The sequence below is a fragment of the Paralichthys olivaceus genome, chromosome 18 (genome assembly GCF_024713975.1).
Source record: "Paralichthys olivaceus isolate ysfri-2021 chromosome 18, ASM2471397v2, whole genome shotgun sequence".
In the NCBI taxonomy this organism is placed as follows: Eukaryota; Metazoa; Chordata; class Actinopteri; order Pleuronectiformes; family Paralichthyidae; genus Paralichthys; species Paralichthys olivaceus.
In genome coordinates this window covers 18926341-18947544 of record NC_091110.1, presented here as the reverse complement: position 1 = coordinate 18947544, position 21204 = coordinate 18926341, and the positions used below count along the sequence as shown (strand labels likewise).

The following is a 21204-nucleotide window of genomic DNA, read 5'->3' as shown; positions in this document are numbered from 1 at the left end:
GTCAGCACATGCTAAGTGTAGGCCAAGGCCAAACACCCGCAGGGAGCAGCCCTGTCCTCGTCACCGCTGCCTCGCACATCGCGCAGCCTCTCTCTGCCTCCCACTTAACCCTCACCACACACACAAATATCCTTCCCCGCTGCCCACACGCAAAATATGCTGAGACCAAATAAGCATGCCGAGCTGGTGAGGAAACGCGAATAAATGCTGAGATGTAGAGCAGCAGTTGTATGGATGCGGGTGATGCAGCCAGCCACACACACACACACACACACAGACACACACTCGGGCCTGCAGCAGAGCGAGGTGTCAGAGCCCGTTAGAGGCCTTTGGCTGGACGCAGCTCCAGAACAAGCTGGACAAAAGCGTTGCCTGTCTCCCCTCATTAAGTGATTTAAGATCCCGTGTTCCCCGACTCCTTTCATCGCCGTCCAAAGTGAACACACTTAAAAGGCCCAACAAGAATGCCAGGGCCTGCTGACATGAATGGGGTGAAGAGGGGCAGGAAAGCCAAGTTCATGGCAGAGGACCAGGGTCTAAAGCTGAGCTACGCTAGCCGTTCCTATTAGCCTGCGAGCAGTCAAAGGATGGGGGGGAGCTAGCTTGAATAAACTGGGGTACGATCGAGGCTTGGCCCCCGGGCGGGAAACTGCAGCCACTTAATCCATTAACGGTTCTTCCTCCACAGAAGAAGCAACGTTTTCCCATGAAGGTTTCGTTTAGCAGAAACGCGGCGTCTCCACATTCCTGGCTAACAAGGCGGCGCAAGCTGGGAGAGGTGGGAGACGACGGAAAGATGGAGGAGCTGGATGGAACATCAGAGCCGCGTCCAAGATCAACCTCGGGAGAGCGTCGGCTGAGTGGCTGAGCGGTGTCGTGATTATGAGTGATTAAAGCACGCGATCGTATATCACACGGGTACCAGCATCTGCAGCGAGAACTCCATCGCTGTCTGTGATCCCGAGTCGGGAAAAGTATCAGCAGCTGCAGCAGAGAAGGTCTCGAGCCATCGTGGCGTGTTACTGAGCAAAGTGACGGGGTCTTGTTGCGTCAAAAATTTTCTAGAAATGAGTCACTGTCTTAAAACAAGAGAACAACACAGTTCGAAGTCAGAATGAGAAACAAAACGCGGGATTTTACTACAGCTGCTAAATTCTCGATGAAGCTCTTCAAAGTCCAGTTTTGTTGAAGCAGATGGAAAACGCTTAATGGGTTTTTCACTACTTCCAGAGTCTTGACGACAGAAAGAGGTGGTTTGAAGACGAAATGAGATCATTGGGGGGGTATATTAAAGGATTTTACTGCGAAAAAAACAAACTTTTAAAAAGTCCTGTTTTCGTCAAAACCAGAAGAAAACATCCACTTGATGTTAAATTAACGTCGGCTTGGAAAAACAAGAATGAAGCTGTTTGGAGATGGAGAGCTTCGTGTTATTTTTCAGCTGCTGCAAAAGGATCTCAATTTTATTTCGTTTTTTAAAAAACCTACAAGTCTATAATACATCAAAATGACCCGTGTATACAGTAACTTCAGCTGGTTTATATAAAACCAATGTAAACGTAGATAATTCACACGTGACAAATTAAAGATTTACAAGTCTTAATGATAGAAAATCACAGGAGAAGAAAAAGGTAGGGGGAGATTTATGACACACACACACACACACACACACACAAATACACATCACAACTAAATGCCAAACCTCTTAACCCTCAACAAGCCTTTGTGAGAACCAGCCAAAATGTCCTCACTACGTCAAAATGTCCTCACAATGATGGAATTGACCCAAAACTGGACCTCCTCACTACCGACGTGCACATAAACATACCACACACAGCTCTAACGAGCACCTGATAGGCAGCCGGCTCCTGCGGGCGCGTGTGTCATCTGTTAGCGTTCAGACCGAAGCAGGAAAGTGTTTGATGTTGCTCAGGTCATTGGTGCTGTTCATGGGGGATCGGACGAGTACAATGTTCACACCTGATCCTGTTACCTCCATACTAACAGGTTTCAAGTGCTCACAAGCGTTTTAGCTCCATAATCATCTTTGTCCATATTAACCAAGCCGTTAGCAACCTTTTGTCCTTTGTGACATTTCAAACCGGCGGGAGGAAATCAAAATAATTCAGACAGGTTTCTTTTCCCTGACGTGTTCCAGACAAACCAAATCATGGAAGATGTTTGACGTTGTCTCATTTCAGACATTGTGGACAAAGCTAGTTTACGTACATATGACTAGGAACTTCAGATGACAGGCGGTCCGTCAGTGTGGCTCAGGACACATTTGCATAAACGCTGCTGAAAGAATGTGGCCACAAGCATCCCAGACCACCTCCAAGTGTGGATCACTGCACGTCTGAGGCATCTTGGCCGAGTTCACACCTTTATTTGTGATGTCCGTGCGTGATGGGATCACCCAAGACGCATGTTAAATTAATGTCAGGTCTGAACAGGGCCTGTAGGAGACGTGGAGAAGAGAAGAGAGACTGAGCTGAAGTCAAGAAACCTATAATTTCCACTGGTCTGATGCTGCACAGAGCTGCATCAGAGAGCAGGAACTCTTTAACATGTCCGTTAAAAGAAGGAGCCTAATTGGAGAGTGAGTGTGGTCTGAAGAAGACAGTGTACAGAGAATGCAGAAAATGCACTATTCGGATTTGGAGAGGAAAAAAAAAAAATCCTCTGAGGAGCCAAAGTCCAATTAGTGTGGTATACATGTGGGATCCAAACATTTGTTTACAAGAGGCTGCTTCTTCCTCAGCTCCCTCTCTCTCTCTCTCCCTCTCTCTCTCTCTCATGGACGGGGGAGCCCTGGTCAGATTCCACGGCGGCTCCACAACAGAGTGGGTGTGGCTACACCGCACAAACCTCGGGGCCTTTTGACATTACACTGCGCAACCATGAGGTCAGAGGAAGGCTCTTTCTTCCCCTGCACAAAGGAGTGATTTTTCACTCGCCCCGTGAGAACAGCAGCGAATAATGAACTCTCGGGCCCCTGGTATCACGTTCGGTTTCACACGCGTCAACTCCATTCTGGAGCGGAACAAAGGGGCAGTCGGAGAAACATTTGTGGGGAGGGAGCAGTGTGCCCAGGGCCATGCCATGCAGGAAGGGTGGGGTGCAGTTTTAATGGCAGTGATGCTCAGGGGGCATGTTTCCGACACATAGAGCAACGTGTGAGTGCAGGTGAGGCTGCAGGTGTTATTGAACCTGTCTGAAATAGTGAGTCAACATCTGGATGCTGAAGAGTGAACTATATACTGTCCATGTACTGTCAGACTACTGTTCCACTCATACTGAAGTGAGGGTCTGCCTCCGTCTGGGGACATTTACGTCACAAGGACCACAACAAAACTATGAGTTTGCCGTTACTGTGAATTCACAAGGGAGCTTTACACATATCTGGAGAGAAGATGGGACTGGACATGGTTTCATACTGTAATTGAGTCTCAAATTGATTTGCCTTGGATAGAAAGACAATGTACAGTAAACACAAGAAAAGGAAACACGACGGGAATGTATAGAACTCATCGTTTGTGGTTTTTACTGATTTACCACAAGTAACTGAATATTTTGGTTCCCTGTCGTCGACTGAGACGTTAAATAACAGACACGAGAGTTCAGGCTCCTCAAATTAACTAGAAATCCAAAATCATATGAGGAATAAAAACACATGAACATTTCATCTATGAGGCAGGAATTCAATTCTCGACACAAACTGGGACGAAAAACCTGCGACTTTACGTCTCTGAAACCCTCAAATACCGGCGTCTGCACCCCGCCACCCTGCTCTGTGTCATCTGCTCCGCTAAACTATAAAGCATTTGGGAAAGGCCAGACGGATTAGGCTGCAATTACTCCGACATGAAAAGCTGCACTTAATTCAAAAGCTCTCATGGCTGATTAATCACAAATTATGATCAAACAGCTGACTTACAGGATAAATATATGACACCCTGCTCACAAGTCTGCGTCTGCATCTGTGTGTGTTTGCCTCGGTGTGCAGGCATGCGTGGCCGCTGTGTGAGTGTGTTAAAAGAATGTGTGCGCGCCATCACACTGTCTCCCCAAAGTCTGCAGACTCATTTTCCACACCAGATTAAACGTGTGTGTCGGCACCCACAGAGCACACCACCAAATTAAAGTCACCAGAGCACCGAAATTCATCTGTGCAGCATCTGAACCTTTTCTGTGGAGCGAAGCAATTTTCTCAAAGGCGAGGAGGACGATCGACCAGTTAAATTCACAAATAAATAGAGAAAAGTGGCTTCAAACTAATCGCAGCCAACAAGCAGCGTCCAGTGGTCAAATACCGCTCAGATGGAGGAAGTGGCCAAGAGCGAAAAAAACTCCGCTGAGCGGCCGGGGAGTGAAAGTGTCGTTTTTTTTTGGGGGGGGGGGGGGGGGGGGGGGGGGCAGGATAAAGCTGGGAAATCTGAGAAAGCTTAATCGCTCTTCTTGTATCTGATAGCAGAGCAGCAGGAGTCAGCAGCTGGATGACTCACATCTGGAGGCCTCGGAGAGCAGAGTGAGATCAACAGAGAAAACCTGAGCTGCGTGCACTATGACATTTAGATCAGGTGATACACCAGCATGTTTTTAAAGGAACATCTACAGCAGTCCTCACAAACCCAGACTGATGCCGACATTAGGGATAGAGACACTTTTGATCTGGCCAATATATTAAAAGAATTGTCAACAGATTCCTAAGCTATCGTAATCAAACCCTTGTGACAAAGATATTTAACCTTGGCTTGATATTTTACACTTTAACCTTCAATAAACAACTATAAATACAAAGAAAACACAAACACAACCAAAAATATACAACCTGAAGGAAGAAAATGATCATTTTTACATGATTTTTTCAGCAAACATGAACGCAGATACTGATGAGTCCATTAGATAGAAATATGGATAGTTGGATAGATAGATATGTTGAAGTGCTACAACACGAGTTTGCAGTTATATTAACATTTCAGTCGTGCTACATCGAACTTTGAGGATTTGTGTTTAATTTTTAGTCACATTAACACATTAAAATAGGTCCAACATGCAAACGTTGTTAATATAACAATATAACAAAGATCTGTGGTTTCTGTGTGAAATATTAAACTAAGAGTGTAATAGTGATTGTAGAAAGAGTAAGAAGTGCAAAGTGAAGAAAGATGTAACGAGCGAGCATAAAAGCAAAGTCAGCTTCACTGTGACCTTCTAACATTTACACTGTGGTGGACACTGCAACTGTGTGTGTGTGTGTGTGTGTGTGTGTGTGTGGGTGTCGTCCTTGCCACGATGCATGTAGAACATACTGATAGTGATTTATTCAGATAGTTGTTGGCATTTAAGTTAACATCCCCCAGAAAGCAGCAGGCTGCTGCAGCATGGATCCAGCATGCTGCATTAAGAGCTCCACTCCCTCCAGGCAACAGGAATTCTGGGTTATTTCTACCCTGGTGTATCTGGCACAGTTTTGGTGATCAGCGCTCAGCGGGCCAATGAAGGCGCAGCTGCTCCACGGCTCATTGGCTGCCACGCGGTAATGGGTTAAGTCTGATTGGTGACTCTCCGAGAGGACACACCCCTGTTTTTTTTGTTTTTTTTGATGGTGGTGGCGTAGCGGTGGGATGGGGGGGGGCGGTGAATTAGCATATTCAGCCACTCTCGCTCTTCACTGTATGACGGAGGGTTTGTAACCTAATTTTTCTGGTGACGCTATTTTTGGCCCCAAATGACACAAGACACAATTTTACCGAATGTTTAAAGACCTCTCTGCTGCTGCAGAGTTTCTCGTCAAAGTCAAAGTTCAACGAGGGAATCGTTATCAAACGAACGTTTACATCACTTCAAACCAAACTTCACTCTCACTCCGAGTCTTTAATCTATTCTATAATCAGAATATAATGTACACTCTGATTGGACAAGTCAGGAAGTGTGTCAAACAGTGGAGCTGCGCCACAACACCACATCTCCCACTACACCGCTGGGTTGCTGGGCAAGATTTAGAGGAGGCCTGCCTCCATACAGGAGTGGCTTGGTGGATGGTAAATGTGCGTGACGCTTCAGCCGGCGTGTTTCTTTAACCCCCCTGTGTATCGCGTGTCTAGACCTCACCAGCACTTCTTCTGGACCATGTGACCCACAGGAGTCACAGGAATTCAACATCCACACGTCAGGGCCCTGTTTTTTTCTCCTTCGATCAATTCTTCCCTTTTATTCAAGGCTACAATCAAAAAGGCTGAAACAAGTGAAACTGAGGGAAAGCGACAGAAGTGGAACTCGGCGCCAGCGACACATGGCGGCATCAAAGCCAGGTTCAACCCCGCTAATGGCTGCACGCCCGTAATTTATGTGAAACAAAAGTCACAGGACGTACCATCAGATTAACTTTAAAATTACGACTGCAACAAAGAAATTATCAAGTAATTTGAAAAAATAATAATAAATAAACGTCTGGCGGATATGAGGTAACTTCATTTATTTTAATTGTAAATTTTTTCCTCTTACAGTTTGTTTTTCTTTAATCAGTTCTGGACATCAAAGTCGATATTCAAGATTTCATTACAAATTCAAAAAATATGTATAATTTTTATGTATGTAATGTAATTTTACACATCTTTATATGTGGCGTGTACATACAAATAATACATCCATATGATTATACATATTATATTACCGTATATTGTGATAAATATATGATAATGGAGGGGAGTAAAGTATTTTACTTTCAAAATAAAACATGATTCAAAACTATAACGTTTACGCAAAAATTTTAAAACGTTTTTAAATAAAATGAGTTTTGAAGAAACACGATAGTTAAAGGAGTTTCTGTCACTTTGATATTTTTGAGAAATAGGTATTAAGAATGAAATATGAATAATAATAGGATATCGGAAACAGTAATATTAAAAGTATTTTTTTTTATCAGTATAACCACAGTATCTTTAATATTTGTACAATTTTACGTAGACATTTACATACTATGCCAAAATTTAAAAAACTAATTTCAAATAAATTGAATTTGTAGGAAAATAAGAACATCTAAATATTGTTTGTCACTATGAATATGAAAATATATTTATAATAAAATGTCAGATAAATCATAATTGAATATCGAGGTACATGTAAGAATATTTATATTTATGCAGATAGGGATTATATAGTTATATTGATTAAACAACATACTTTAACTATAACTGATTCTAGTATTTAGCTATAAATTGAACTAATTCCCTGTGGTGCAGAAATAAAACACCTACCGTAAAAAAAAAAAAAAAAAAAAAAAAATCACACCTCACGACAGAAATATATTTATCACTGAGAATCAAACTGCAAAAAAATCACTAGTGAACTTTTGGTGACCAGGTTCCAGCTACTTAAAGTCCACTAAAACTTAATACCACCTCCATCCAGAGACAGAAATATGAGCAGCGAGCCATAAAGACTTCTGATGGAAACCTAAGCAGCCGGCACACTCAGGAAACAAATAAAACATCTTTATGAGCGAGATTTTATGATCTTAATAGGCACAGTCCTGGTCCAGTGGCCTCTAAGTGCTCCGCTGGACAGGTCTGTGCTTCAGAGCCGACTTCAAACCCCAGCTACTGTCTGCACGCACCCACACACACACACACAACTCTGCACACCTCACTGTTCTCATTACGCTGGACGTTTAATTATAAGAACACTTTCTCTGCCCCTGAAATTTCAGCGAATTCACATGAGCTGTGCACAGAAACATGAAACTAACTGAAACGTGACGAACTGTGCGAATGAGACGTGTATTTTGTGAAATAGGAAATAAAATAAAAGAGCAAAAACTATTTTGTGAGTTCATCACTCTTCTTTGTGTGATATCTACACTGTAAAACCATATTTAAAATAAGTGAATTTCTTGAATTTCGTTTTGAAAGAATCAAATTTTTGAAAGCATTTAGTATTGTATTGTTTCTTCATATTGTTGTATTTCAAGGTACTGACACTCGCTACTGTTCCTCCATTGAGCTGCACCAACAGCGAGGGGATTTACCACCAGCGGGAGGTTTTATTTCCAGGAAAATGCAGTTTGCAGATTGAGTTAGAGATAAAATGACTAAAATTACATGACTTAAGGTGGATGTTTTTACAGTGCTGTGTCTTATGTGATTAAAAATAGAAAATAAAAAGCGATTGACTCAAGTAAAATGACATTTGTAAAAATTTATTTTGAATTAAATCATAAATATTTAAATAAAATAACCACTAAAATGTATTTTAATCACAATTTTTTACCTCTTAAAATAAAAAAAAATGCAATTATTCAATATTCAGTCCAAGTCTGCTTCTATTTTATCGCTCTGAAGTTGTCAGGATTATATTTAACCACACTGGCTTCTTGAATATATAAATTAAAATAATTAATGACAGTGAAACATGAGGGGGGCGGAGGGGGAAACCTGTCTCCCTTTATGATATAGTTTTATCTGTTCCCTCCGAGTTGGTCGTCTCTCTGAAGCAGGACAGGACAGGTTATCTGTGACCTTGTAGCTTTTGTTCAACAGACAATACAGACTTGTTGGGCCATTAGCTTCTCTTTGTAGGTGCTCGTCTAGGTGTGATATCCACCCTGTCACTGCTGATACCGCAGGACGCACTACAGGGACAAAGAAAACCTTCTGAGGGAGGAAAAGGAAAAACCCCGAGGTGATTTACAACACCCCTTTGAAGTCAAAGTGGAGTTTCCGGTAAAAAAAAGTGAATAATCTAAAGTTTTGCAAAGATTCAAATCTCTTAAATAAGAGGCAACGACAAAAGCCGAGAGAATCACTAACAACCGAAGAGTCTCTTTCCCCCGATTCACGAGAACGTAGTACTCCGCTCAAGTGGAGACGTCTCATTGGCGGAGAAGGGCAGCGCTACGATTGGCCGAGCCGGTGACATATTCTGTGTCAACTCAGCCCTGGGACCTGTTACGCCAGATGCCCTCCTCTCGTCCCCTGCAATGTTTGCAGCCCCACGCACGCGATCCCTCGCTCCGCTTGGCTGCACCCTCTCATCGCATTACTTCTGCTATTCTAACTCCTCCATCAATTATGCACTAGAATAACTCAGGGCCCTGATGGAGCCAAGACATAAAAGGGGATCATCGGTTCGAGCGCCTCGCAGCGTCTGCCCGTGTGTTCCCACCGTGCGGCCACTGCGACCAGCGATATGAGCACCGACGCACCAACTCGTATAGGGCGGCAGTGGTGGCACACGCCATAAACAAACACATGGCAGGTCGGGCAATCATCATTGTGTTAGTGGGTCAAAAAGGCTGATTCAGCAAAATGGTACAAGTTTATTTTATCAAACATTAATCTGAACACATCTGAGTTTGATTATTGATTTAGTTTCAGGGTGATTCGTCATTTTTGGTTTATTTTTCAGGAGAGGAGTCTGAAGATTGAATCTCAAACATCTGTTGAGAGAAAACTGGATAAGTTTGATTTATTCCAAGAATCAGTGAAGTTTGAAAACTGCACAGTAAATTAACTTTAACTCCAGTTTCTATAGTTTAACAACTTTATTGATTATTATGCATCTTATGTTGGGTCATGTTTTAGCAGCCAGTCTTTTATAATTTAGGAAATCTTGAACAAAAATGGAAACTAAGGTTTTTTGCAGTATGTTTTGTTCAACTTCTACAGTTTTACAATATGAAATGATTAGTATAATGATTTTAATTTTTAGAAATGCAGAACTTTATATTTTTATACAATAACTGAGAATCAAAAAAATCTACAAGTGAAAAATCTGCAAACGTAAAAAAAACTTGTTTCAAATAGAAATCAACAGATTTTCTTTAAATCTTTTTAATGTTCTTTATCTTGACAGCAGGTCAAAGGTCACTGCAGCAGTGTCAAAATAAAGATAAATATAATAAGCTGATCAGAGTTCAGAAAAACTGAAATTCTCTGACAGACTTTTTTAACGCTTCGGGAAAATAAAATAAAAACCCATCAGCAGGCAGGAACGATTTCTATCACACACGTCAATAACTTCATAAGATTTTTTTATCAGATCAGAAAGATCAGAAACTGCTCATGTGACATCCCGGGATTCGTAACCTACTTTTATTCCCTCAAACAAAATGGAGTCGAATTTGGAAAATGGCTGCCTGCGCTCCTCGCTCCGCCACACACACCAGAGAAAAGGCGAGAAGGGGAGAAGTCCGTCAATGGGAAGTGTACGGAATTTGGCAGTCTGAGAATTCAATTAATGACCCTGCAGCTTAAGTTGCACAATGATAAAATACCAAAAACAATTTAATCACAGTCATTCATCACCAAAGCAGGACAGGCCAGGAAAGAACTTGAGGAAAAAAAGGGTAAAGCCGACATAACACCGACCCCTCTATTAAAGTCATGGCGGTCCTGACCTGGATTTCTCCTGGTTGCGTGTGAAGGTTTGTCCAGGCGCTATCGTGAGATCACAAACAGCTTTTTTAATATTGAATGTGTCCCAAAGCACCAAGTGAGCAGAAATCCAGCAGGAGGAAACACTTTGAGTCTCAGCGGAGCAGGGAGCCACACGAAAGGTCCCGCAAAGTCACACCAAGTTCAGGAAACAACAACGGCTCCTCACCCGGACATAAATAACATTTGTCTTTTTTCAATATTTCCCACCGCAGGATTCTGAAAGAGGCAAAACAAGCTGAAACTCCTCCTGTGTTGTGGTGTGAGAAGCACAGCTCCAAACCATCATCAGATAAACGCTCATACCCAAACCATTACATGAGACATTTGAACTGGAGAAACAAAAGCAATTAGAGAAGCAGCGAGAGCATGTTTTGCTTCATCGGAGACATTTTGCTGTGTCTCCGCGGCTAAAAGAAAAACTGGCGATCATATGTGCAGCTCAGGGAACTTTATCGCTCTGTGAATCACAAGTGATTCAGTGGAAAAGTAATCCGCTCACACATCAGCTTTGTCCAATTTCTTCCAAGATACACAGAGAAACTAAGAGTCAGCAGCCGTTTAAGATCAGGAAATGTCGGCCTGATGAGGAGGTGCATACTTTTTGTCCCAGGCCTCGCTCCAAAGCCGCACTGACCCAAATATAGTTCCAGAAATATTTACTTGGAGGTTTGGCTCGACTGTCAAAGTGATCACATTTGCTCTTTATCAAGGTTTTATTTACATTTCAGCTGCGATCACAAATGATTCCAATCCACTGATGTGCCAGATTTCTCATTAACTCCATTTGTCTCAGATCAAAAAAGACAGACCACATGTCCACATAATAGAACGACTGACATCACAGCCAATTCACAACTGTGCACGTTTAACTCAAGATTTTTAACCCAAAGTAAAGCCCCCTCCAGATCCTGTTGTTTCTCCACTTTATTCATGCAAAAGTATTTTATTTTGGATTTCTTTTGATGGAGATAAAGAACGAGAGACAGGACTAAAGCTGTTTTCAGATGTGCACTGAAGTAAGGACATTTTTCCTGACATTTTGCGGAGGGGCTGCATGTGAGAACTGAACGTTCTCCGGACTTTTTCCTGACAGATTTCGGAAAATATCCGAGAAAGAATGCAGCTGGAAAATGTGCAGAAAAATTCACAGCGAGCGACGATGCTAAACTGTAAGAATACAAATAAGACGAACTTGGAAAGACGAGGAGATTCTACAACACTGACCTTCCCTGAAAGAATTTATACGTCATGTCCTGCCTCGCGCTGCTCTACCAAGGCTCCACCCCTCGCCTGGATGTTACGGACACATTGACGTTGTTGTGAAAGACTGAATCCAAAAAATCTCCAGATTTTTCAGAACCCGTGTCTGAAAACAGTTTGAGAGGGTGGGGAGGTGCAGGAATCTGGGAATCTGCTGCTCAAGACCTTCAACTCCTTCCATGCAATCAAGTCATTTTGTCCTTTAAGACACGTTAAACTCAACAATATATCTTTCCTCAATTCTTCACCAGAATCCTTTTAGAAGCAACACGAGAAGCAGTTCCAAGGTTTTCTGAAAACTTCCACTGTTTTTCTTTGGCTGCAGTTCACACAGCAGCTCCTGACAAACCATCTAAACTTCACTTTCACCATTTTTTGGGTTTAGCCGGGATGTAAAAATGCAGCCACGCACCCACCCTGCCATCTCCGACACGGTGTGGTGCCCTGCGAGCAGCAGCAGTCATGCCCAGTCTGTTAGCAGCTTAGTGGCTCTTTAGGACCATTCTGGAGGCACTTTTCAGAAGCTTTACTGCAGTCATTAGGAGCTAAGACTGATTAATGTGAATGGTCAGGCAGGCCCTGGCTTTCTGAGAGAAGAACAGAGAGGGGTGAAGGGTCCCACAGGAAGTGTTTTGTGTCTCCACACAAAGGGAAGGCTGACCTCTTAAGCCCCTTAGAGCCTCTTTGCTAATACCCTCACCGGTGCCTACAAAGACACAGGGGATGCCATTTCACCACTCACATTTAAACAGCACACACACACACACACACACACACATATATATACACACACAAAAAAACCCCGCTAAGATTAAAACAGCAGAAAAGTGAACCTCTGTGCAGCCGAGTGAGACTGTGAGATTAGGCCTCCACTAATCCACTGACTGCCGCGCATATCAAACACAGGAAGCCAAACACACAGAATCTGATCTCAACACAAAGCATCTCATCAGGTCAATTTCTGTTTCATGATCTTAAAATAACTGGGAAAGAAATGCTGCTTTCCAAAAGAGAATATTCCACATCCTGAAAAAATCCTGGAAGAAAGTTTGTTGTATTTGAATCTAACGAGATAATCCTACTGCACCAGCTCCTTCTCCCATTTCTACAAATCACGAAACGAATCTCGTTTTAAAACTTCTTCCAAGATACTGAGACTTGGAACATTTGAAATTTGAAGAAAGGATTTGGATTTTTTAACGTCTAAGTTGATTTTTCTCAATACAGTTGAGTTTTTCCTGATCCTGGCTATAAATCTCAGGAAATTCTTCTTATAGCTGACTCAATTTTTTTAATTCGGTTGAGCAACTCCTTCTGGACTGATTGCTTTTGTTCTCCGATTCAGGAAAACAAGATTTAAGGGCTCAAATTATAAAATTAGAAATTCTTGCAAAAATAAAACGAGCAAAAAAACTTTGCTGTAATTGAATGTATCCGGCTTTATTCCAAGATATTGAGACGTGATTTTTGAAAATCATCACACTGCATGAAGGTTAGTTGCAGCAATTGACCTTGTTCTGTAATCTTCTTGCAAGATACTCAGAAAAATTATCGAGAATTCCTCTTATAGCTGAATTCATTTTTTATTTGGTTGAGCTCATCATTCTAACCCAGTTTACAACGTAAGCGGTGCATGTGCCGAGCCCAGACTGCAGAGAATTATTGCCGCAAACCAATAAACCTGCCACACTTATTAGTAGCCTCTTGACGCTAGTTCCTGTCAATCACGCCCTGGCAGCCTGAGGACCTGGCCTTATTAGTCGCAGCGGAACGGGAGGGTCAGGGCGGCTTCTCTCTGTAGGCAGGGTCGTAGAGAGCGCGAGGAATGACGAGTGTCCCCACAGGACAACTGACCCCACCCCCACCCCCTGCAGAAAACACTGCTGAATTGTCCTGCAGGGTCGTTCTTTTAAGTACATTCTGCAAAGTACAATCGAGGATCTGAAATAATTATAGATGAATATCATATCTGAGATGTGACGCTCTTTCATATCGTGCGCTGAGAGAGTAAAATGCTGCGGGGAGGATTTAATGCTCCGGCACTTTGTAGTAAAATGGAAGGTAAACCTCAGATAAGAAGCCTCTCATCCTCAGTTTGATAGTTCCTGAAGCCCCCTGCGCAGGAAATCACATCCAGTCAAGTCTCTTTGATGCCGTCAGGGACTGACACTTCCTCGGGGTGGGAACACTGGTTCTGACCCCACCCTGGGACTCTGTAGCCTCTGGCCTCTAATGCGGAAGTTTCTCTCACCCCCACGACTGTGTCACCCCTCCTGTTGCAATCCGCCAGCCCTACCTCGGATAACATATGCACACTCTCCAAAACCACCTCTCCCGTCTCCTCTCTGCATAGCTAATAGACGGCTATGGGCCGCTGAGTACGGGCGGAACAATAGTGGCCTTTCAGGCAGTCTGCGCCGGGCGCTGGGAGAGGGCTACAGTCCTGAGACCCAGTCAATATTTGGACGTGGTTGCCTTTTTGTGTCCGTTTTTAATCCAAGCGGAACCGAGCAGCGGGACGCCGGGGGAAAGGCTGAGAGGGGAAAGCGAGGGTAAACACTGGGAACAATGCAAACTGGGAAACTCACAATGCCACTGGGAAACTATCACAACATCAGCTCACCACCAAGTGAAAAATGGAGCATTGTTTCTTTAAGTGGAGATTAAAAAGAGAGCAGTGTAAGAAAAGCAAATAGCAGAGGTTGTTCTGCTATGAGAAGAAATGTGCACAAGTGTCAAGTCATGGAGCTTTGTGAGGTATCACCTCAGCCAGAAATAACCAGAAACTGAGGGGGAAGAGACGGTTGGGATCAGCAGAGGGGTCTTTAAAGTCAATAACCACATTTAAACCAAACATGAAAAGACTCCGCAGAGAAGATTGTTTGATTGTCTTATGGAGAAATATGTTGCATCTGCTGGGGAAAGCTTTGGAGGAGCATTATCAGGGATTAGAGGAAACCCCTGGGGTGATGGTGCTCTCCCTGAATGCTGGAATCCCTCTCTCCCCAGCTGTCAGGTCGTTAGTCCCACCCAATGAGCTTCTTTGATGACGAGAGGTATCAGTTTCCATGGCGGCCGAGATACAAACAGCTTGGGAGATTAGGGACGGAACTCGGCCCTGATTCTCCGCTGATCCCACCTATCAGCAACAAATAAACACCTTGGGCCACGGCACCGCCTGCGTGCAGACCATATGGACCCGGGTGGGTTTTAATGAAGCAGCTAAAGAGCTGGTGAGCAGCAGATTCACTAATAGCTCCTTGTCAGAGCAGCGGTAAATACCCAACTCACACACTGTATTCCATCATTTGGTTTCTGACACAGACGGCCGAGCTGACAGGGAACATCTGTGACTCATTTTTCTTACATGACTTTTCCACCACGGAAAGCTGCAGCTTTTCTTCTCCACGTTTTTGATTTCATGGCTTTAAAGCCACTTACGTACAAACCCTACTTAACACAAGCTTTGTAAACTCTCACCATGACTTTATTAATGATTAATTAATCTGTTAACGAGGCTTCACATACTAAACATGAAGCGTGTTTCATGTTCATTGAATCAATCTGAACTAGACACAGACATACTTTGAACAACAAGAGTTTATGAGTTGTAATTAACGGCTTCATAGATATTGATTGTTAATCCTCAATAGATCATTAATCAATTGATCTTGTACATGTTAAAAATCTACAACAATATTTTTATTTTACTACACAGCTTTTAATTGCAAGTTTCTGTCTTTTTAATGAGCAGACAGATGTGTGATAGTAAAGGTCAGGAAGTCATAAACAAAGACCTGCAACAATCCATCAAGTCTCCAGTTCTCAACGTTACAGTTTAATGGGTCGAGATGTTCTGCTGCTGCACCTTCTCCAGACAGACGACAGACAGACGTCGCACGGTCTGTTGGAACAGACGAGCCACTTAATCATCATATTGCATATAAATATATTGAGATCAGCTACATCCAGGTCATTCCACAGATCTGCACAGAATGTTATGTATCTAAAATATAAGTACTCCACACGCGCCACATAAATCTTTACATAAAGATCTCTGCATTCACCAAAACGCCGTATTTCACAATGTTACCAAACCTCTAATAGTTGATGAGTCCTCACTTGACTCACCCTTATACCAAGTCTCAATAAAAGTGGCTCAACAGCTTTTGCGTAATCCTGCAGATACAGAGACAAGCGTAATGTCTCTGTGCAGGTGACCGGTAGCTATAACCTTTATATGAAGTGAAGCCAGCTCCTGATGAACTGACGAGGTTTAAATGAGCAGAGAACTGAAGAAGTGCTCGTTCCTAGTTTCTCTCTGTAAGATTTTATTTCCATGTAAATTACGAAAAGGTCTCGACCCTCTTCTGTAAAGAGCCTAGAGATAACATATGTTGTGATTTGCTGTTGTATAAACTAAATAGAACAGTACGGATGCTACGCATTACTCTTCATTACTAGACCAACAGTAGAAACCACATGAGTGCACAACAGATCCCTTGTACTCTTAGTGAATCACATTTTTTCGTGATTAGATCCGAACCTGGAGTCTTCTCACAGTTTCCAGCCCAGCTTACACCCTAATGGGCTGATTCTGAGGAGGTTTTCCCGCAGCCTCTCCACCAACAAAGCAGCACTCTTATCTGAGGCCGTTTTCAGGTGTTTTTTGTTGGTTAGACATAAAAAACAGGAGTAATTACTGGAAATGTGTTTCAGCAGGTTTTTAAACAAGGCTCCCTGATACAGGAGTTTCATTTAATTTCATTAAGTAGCTTATACAAGCGCAGAGCTACTCGCTGTCACCGTGGAGGCTTTTCAAACTCCAGACGAGGCTGCACCGTCCTCGGGGCTGTAAATCCCCCCTGCACCGCTCCGAGTCCTGCTCGTCTGAGCCCTAATCAGCAACTAGCATCAGTGCAGGGAGATGATGCCCTGAGATGAAAGCATAGCAAACGCAAACACATGTTTATCTTAATGACAAAAAGGCTTCTTTCGATCCTCACTGAAACAATAGAAAAACATGAAAATGTCATTGCATTTCCATTTTTCACGATTCACTTCCCATTTCAATTCCACAGCTCCTGTAGGGGATTTCATGAATGGCTGAGTATGAACTGCTGCTCTGGATGCCATTTTTCCCCACTTTGGTCAAATACACAGCACTGACGGCAGGAGAGGGGGGGTGGGGGGGGTGAGAGGCTCATCTGGAAGTTGGGACTGTACCACAGCAGGTTCCCAGGGCTCCAATACCGAGTATGGTTACATTAAACAGTAGGGATCCAGGGCCCACAAGCTTGTGTGGAACACTGTCAGGTTCCACTGTGGGTCAGGGGGCCCCCAGGCTTCAAGCGCGGCCCTCTATTACATTATACAGCCCGGGTCAGGTTTAGATTAAAGTCATGAATGAGAAAAGGAGACAGTCATTTAGAGAGTTACTCATTTATTTAGCCCCCATTCTGCCGAGACAAAGCCCGAGCACACGGGGTGCCGCGCAGGGGCCGTCACCGGGCCCCATGGCCGGCGGTACTGCCCCGGTTTTGACCCTGACAACGGTCCCCTCTGTGCTGCTTAACCCCTCGACTCGCCTGGTTACTACCGAGTGTGTGACCTCAGCATGTGTGGATCTCTCACAAGACCGAGCACCACGCTGGGTCTTGGCCGCTGCTGAAATACCCCTGTGTACCCCCTTATTGTCTGCCCCAGCGTGGGCCGGGTGGAGGGGCAGAGGGGGCGGAGGGGACACTTGGATGGGGCGGGGGGGGGAAGCATGGCAACCAAGAAACCAGACTTGGGAACTGGGAACTGTTTGAAGTCCGAGAGAGAAAGAGAGAGAGAGAGAGAGAGAGAGAGAGGGAGAAACAACCTGCAGCCTGTGAGTGGGATTATCAGCCTCAGATATCTGTCTGATGGCAGAGCAGGAACTCCATCAGCCTTTCATGTCCGCACCTCCACATTTGCATCTGTGTCATTAACATCCTGTCAGTTCCACTCCTCCACGCACAATAAACTCTGAGAACACACGTTACCACTGGGTCACTGTTACAAAGACACACAGCAGAAGCCCAACTAACCAGTTTCTCATCCCTGAGCAAATGTTATGAATATTTTTTGACTCACCCTGAAACCAGCTAATGCTGGTAAATGATGGCACTGCTGTCCAAGTAAAACAATGTGACACTCACACACACTGTATCACTAAGCTCAGGAGCCACTGAGTCACCAAGGGAGGTGCCCTGCGGGGAGTTTAGGAGGAGTAATGTCACTTTAGTATCCACACTGGAGGAATCTGGGCTCAAATCCAAAAGTTTCTGCAGAAAACTTGTGATAATTAGAACCAGGCAGCAGCCCAAACTTTCCAACTGCAGGGTTTTACTCAACCAACACAACAAAAATACACTTTATCAGCAGTTGATTGCGGAGCAGTATGTCACCGTGATGCTCCGGCAGATAATAACCGACATAGCCTCGACATAACTTGGCATGAAATATCTCCAAACTCCCGCTGGATCAGGAGGAGGCTGCGCGTTTGGCACAAAAAACAACTCTGTCAGTTCTAATCGATGGCAGCAGACTGGGGGCGACTCAGCATCAGTTTAACCCAGCAGGAAAACATCTCTCTCCCGGCGCGTCTAACGCTCCTGTTTCAATTTCCAAACCGAGTCTGTGGAGCGAATACTGCCCATTAATGCGTAAGAGCCGGGCAGCCTGCGTGAAAACGTTCAGCATGTTCCACTGTCAGGTGTGATTTATGACGCACGCTTGATTGCAAAGATGAGTCAGGATTATTAAATCTCAATCATCACAACAATCGGTCAGTGACTGAGACTGTTGAAATCTGGAGTGAAGCGACAAACCCCGGTTTGTGAAGCTGGAGTGCGCCGAAGGAGAGTTTATAAATGTGGTGATTCAAAGCAAATGTTACAGCATGAAATGCATTTGTATAAATCCGTGCAATTAAAAGATTTATTTTAAAAAAATATGTAAAGTGGGGTTTTGCTTTGCGTCTGTAAGTGGAGCAGCTTGAATTACAGACTCCACAAACACCGGTCGGAGCGCAGCGTCAGCCGGGCAGAGTGGAGACTGAAGCCGGGGGGAGGGAGCCCCAGTGTGCCGGTGCGTCCCTGCGGATAGAGCGGGCGGTCGAGCTACTTACTTGGGGTTGGTCCGGTTCCAGTTGACGGCGTAGCGGTCGGACACCACCTTGGAAGCCGGGTCCTGGCCGTGCACACACACCCCAATGATGAGGAGGAGGAGGAAGAGGATCATGTCCACCTGCGGCATAGTTGCACTGGAACTCCGATGGTCGACTACAGTCCCTCCTGGTTCTGACTGAAAGGTTCTGGTGGATGTGGCGGTGAGACGCGGGGATGTGAGGGGGGAAGAGAGTCCACTTACACCCGCACAGGTGTAGCTCCTTCCTCGGTGTTTTGTAACCAAACACAATCTTATTTTTATCTCCCTTTTAAAACGTGTTCATTCAGATCGTCTCCCTTCACTTGCTGGAATAAAACAGTTCTTGAGAAGCTGGTGAACATCCACAGTGACTGTGCCAGTTCATCGAGCAGCCTTCCCGCAGATCAACTCTCGCACAGCGAACACTTTCTCCAACTCGCACAGTTTCCCGGAGAGAAAGCACAGCGTTTACGCAGAAGTAAAAAAAAAACATAAAAAAACAAGAGGATAAATGTTCCAAGATAAAAAGCTACAGTCCTCGCACCAGCACCGTCTCCAACTCGGGATCTTTGCCACTAAGACGCCGAAAAGAAGCAAGCTGAACCCCGCAGCAGCAGCTCCGGTTGAACCCGCAGCTGCCTGAACGCTCCTGCCCCGCGGAACAGCAACAAGAAGCGCGCTGAATGGAACCTCTCCGCCGCGCGTAAAACGCACAGTGGCCGGGTCAAATCTCTCCTGACGGGCGGCTCCAACTCAGAACCGAGAGCGCACAGGACGCGGTGTTGTCAATGTGGAGGAACCACACCGAGTCAGCGGGCTGCTGCGGCCATGCTCCCACAGACCAAACCCCCTCCTCCGCCTCCAACCCCCCCACCTCCCTCCCTCCCACTGTGCCAGCCGGAGCACACTGCAAAAAATGACTCGTCTTGGCTGCAGAGGCGTTGAGTCTCAAATCTCTGGAGCTCGTTCTCTCAAAGGAAACGAGAAATGGATCAATCGGGCGTGGGGTTTGCTCCAAAGGTGCCATGCGTCATTTTCTCATATTGTGGTAGAATAATCAGATCAATCCACGTGAGAAAAGTCCAACTCTTGACAGGTTTTAAGCAGCGCAGTGTTACTCCAGTTTCTTCATGTTGGATGTTGGTGTTTTTACATCTTGCAGGTATTTCTTACAGTGTACAGTTTCACGGTTGCGCACGGATCTCGTTGGCTTGGATTTTGAATGACGGGCGTTTCGCTTACAAAAACAACATCCCTCCTCCTGGGGGGGCATCTGAGCTTCCCAGGCCGACACACAGATCCCAGATCATTTCATAAACACGCCGCATAACAAGCCTCCTTTCACCGGTTAAAGTCAAACCCATAATAACCTCAATTTGTCCAAGTTTCCCCCTTTTTCAACATTTGTCCAGTTACAATCATTTTTCATCCTCTTGTGCCAGAACCGAACTTCAGCTGTTTCCTTTGCAGATGAACCAACTTTACGAGTTGACTAACACTGATGACACGGCTCCAGCCGGCTCCAGGACACTGGTTTTAACAGGCAGAGAGATGCCCAGAAACCAGTCTGTTGACAGGAGGCTCATCTGGCACAGCCTCCGGTTGTTTTGGGGAAAACAATATTTCCACTCGGCACTTAATAACCAGAGCAGTTTATGGTCATGCAGCACAAACAGCTTTCATATCCTCAGCACTTTTATTGGCCACACATCCAACTCAGCTCACAGCCATGATCAAACTGTCTCCTGCAGGTTTCGAGGCTGTAGATCTGCAGAGGGATCATGACTCACTGCGCCACGTAGTGGTGGTCATGGGAAAGCCATATTATAGACCATAGTATTATTAACCACAGGATTAAAAGAGAAGCAGTGTGGATTGGTGAAGGATTGAGTTGGACTAAAACAAGAGGACGAGCAAGAAACTACATAAATGGTGATTTTGAAAATGATTTCAAACACCTCAGTATTGACTGGGTGGTGATGTTCTGCAAAAATATCTTCCTCTAACTCGGTATTGACTTGTGCAGTGGCATTTCTCCCATTGAGCACTTAGATCCCTCTGACTACCAAGCATGTACCAAAGATACATGTAGTAAAAGCATCTCTGAAAACAAAAGACACGTCATGCGGCTGGTTTCTTTCAGGGCCGTGGTCACATGGAGTCACCAAAACATGACCTATGGGAAACACTTTAAAACTGCCAGAGGTCACAGGATGTTTGGGGGATATTACGTTTATTTGTTTTAACTTTGATGTATGTTGTAAATCTGTAATGTGTAATGTGTGTGTGTGTGTGTATTCAGAGGAAATGGCCCAGTTTAACCTGGATT

At 44.4% G+C, this 21204-nt stretch overlaps 1 protein-coding gene across 1 annotated transcript in view; it reads right to left on the bottom strand.

Moving 5' to 3' along the window:
- The window catches only part of LOC109645956 (ephrin-A5b-like), a 65854-nt gene extending 46119 nt beyond the window's left edge, over positions 1-19735 (bottom strand). The window contains exon 1 of the mRNA XM_069513842.1: positions 18856-19735. Within this exon, the coding sequence (XP_069369943.1) occupies positions 18856-18983 (128 nt within the window). The 5' untranslated portion in view covers positions 18984-19735. The remainder of the gene's footprint in view (positions 1-18855) is intronic.
- Between the last annotated feature and the right edge of the window lie 1469 nt (positions 19736-21204).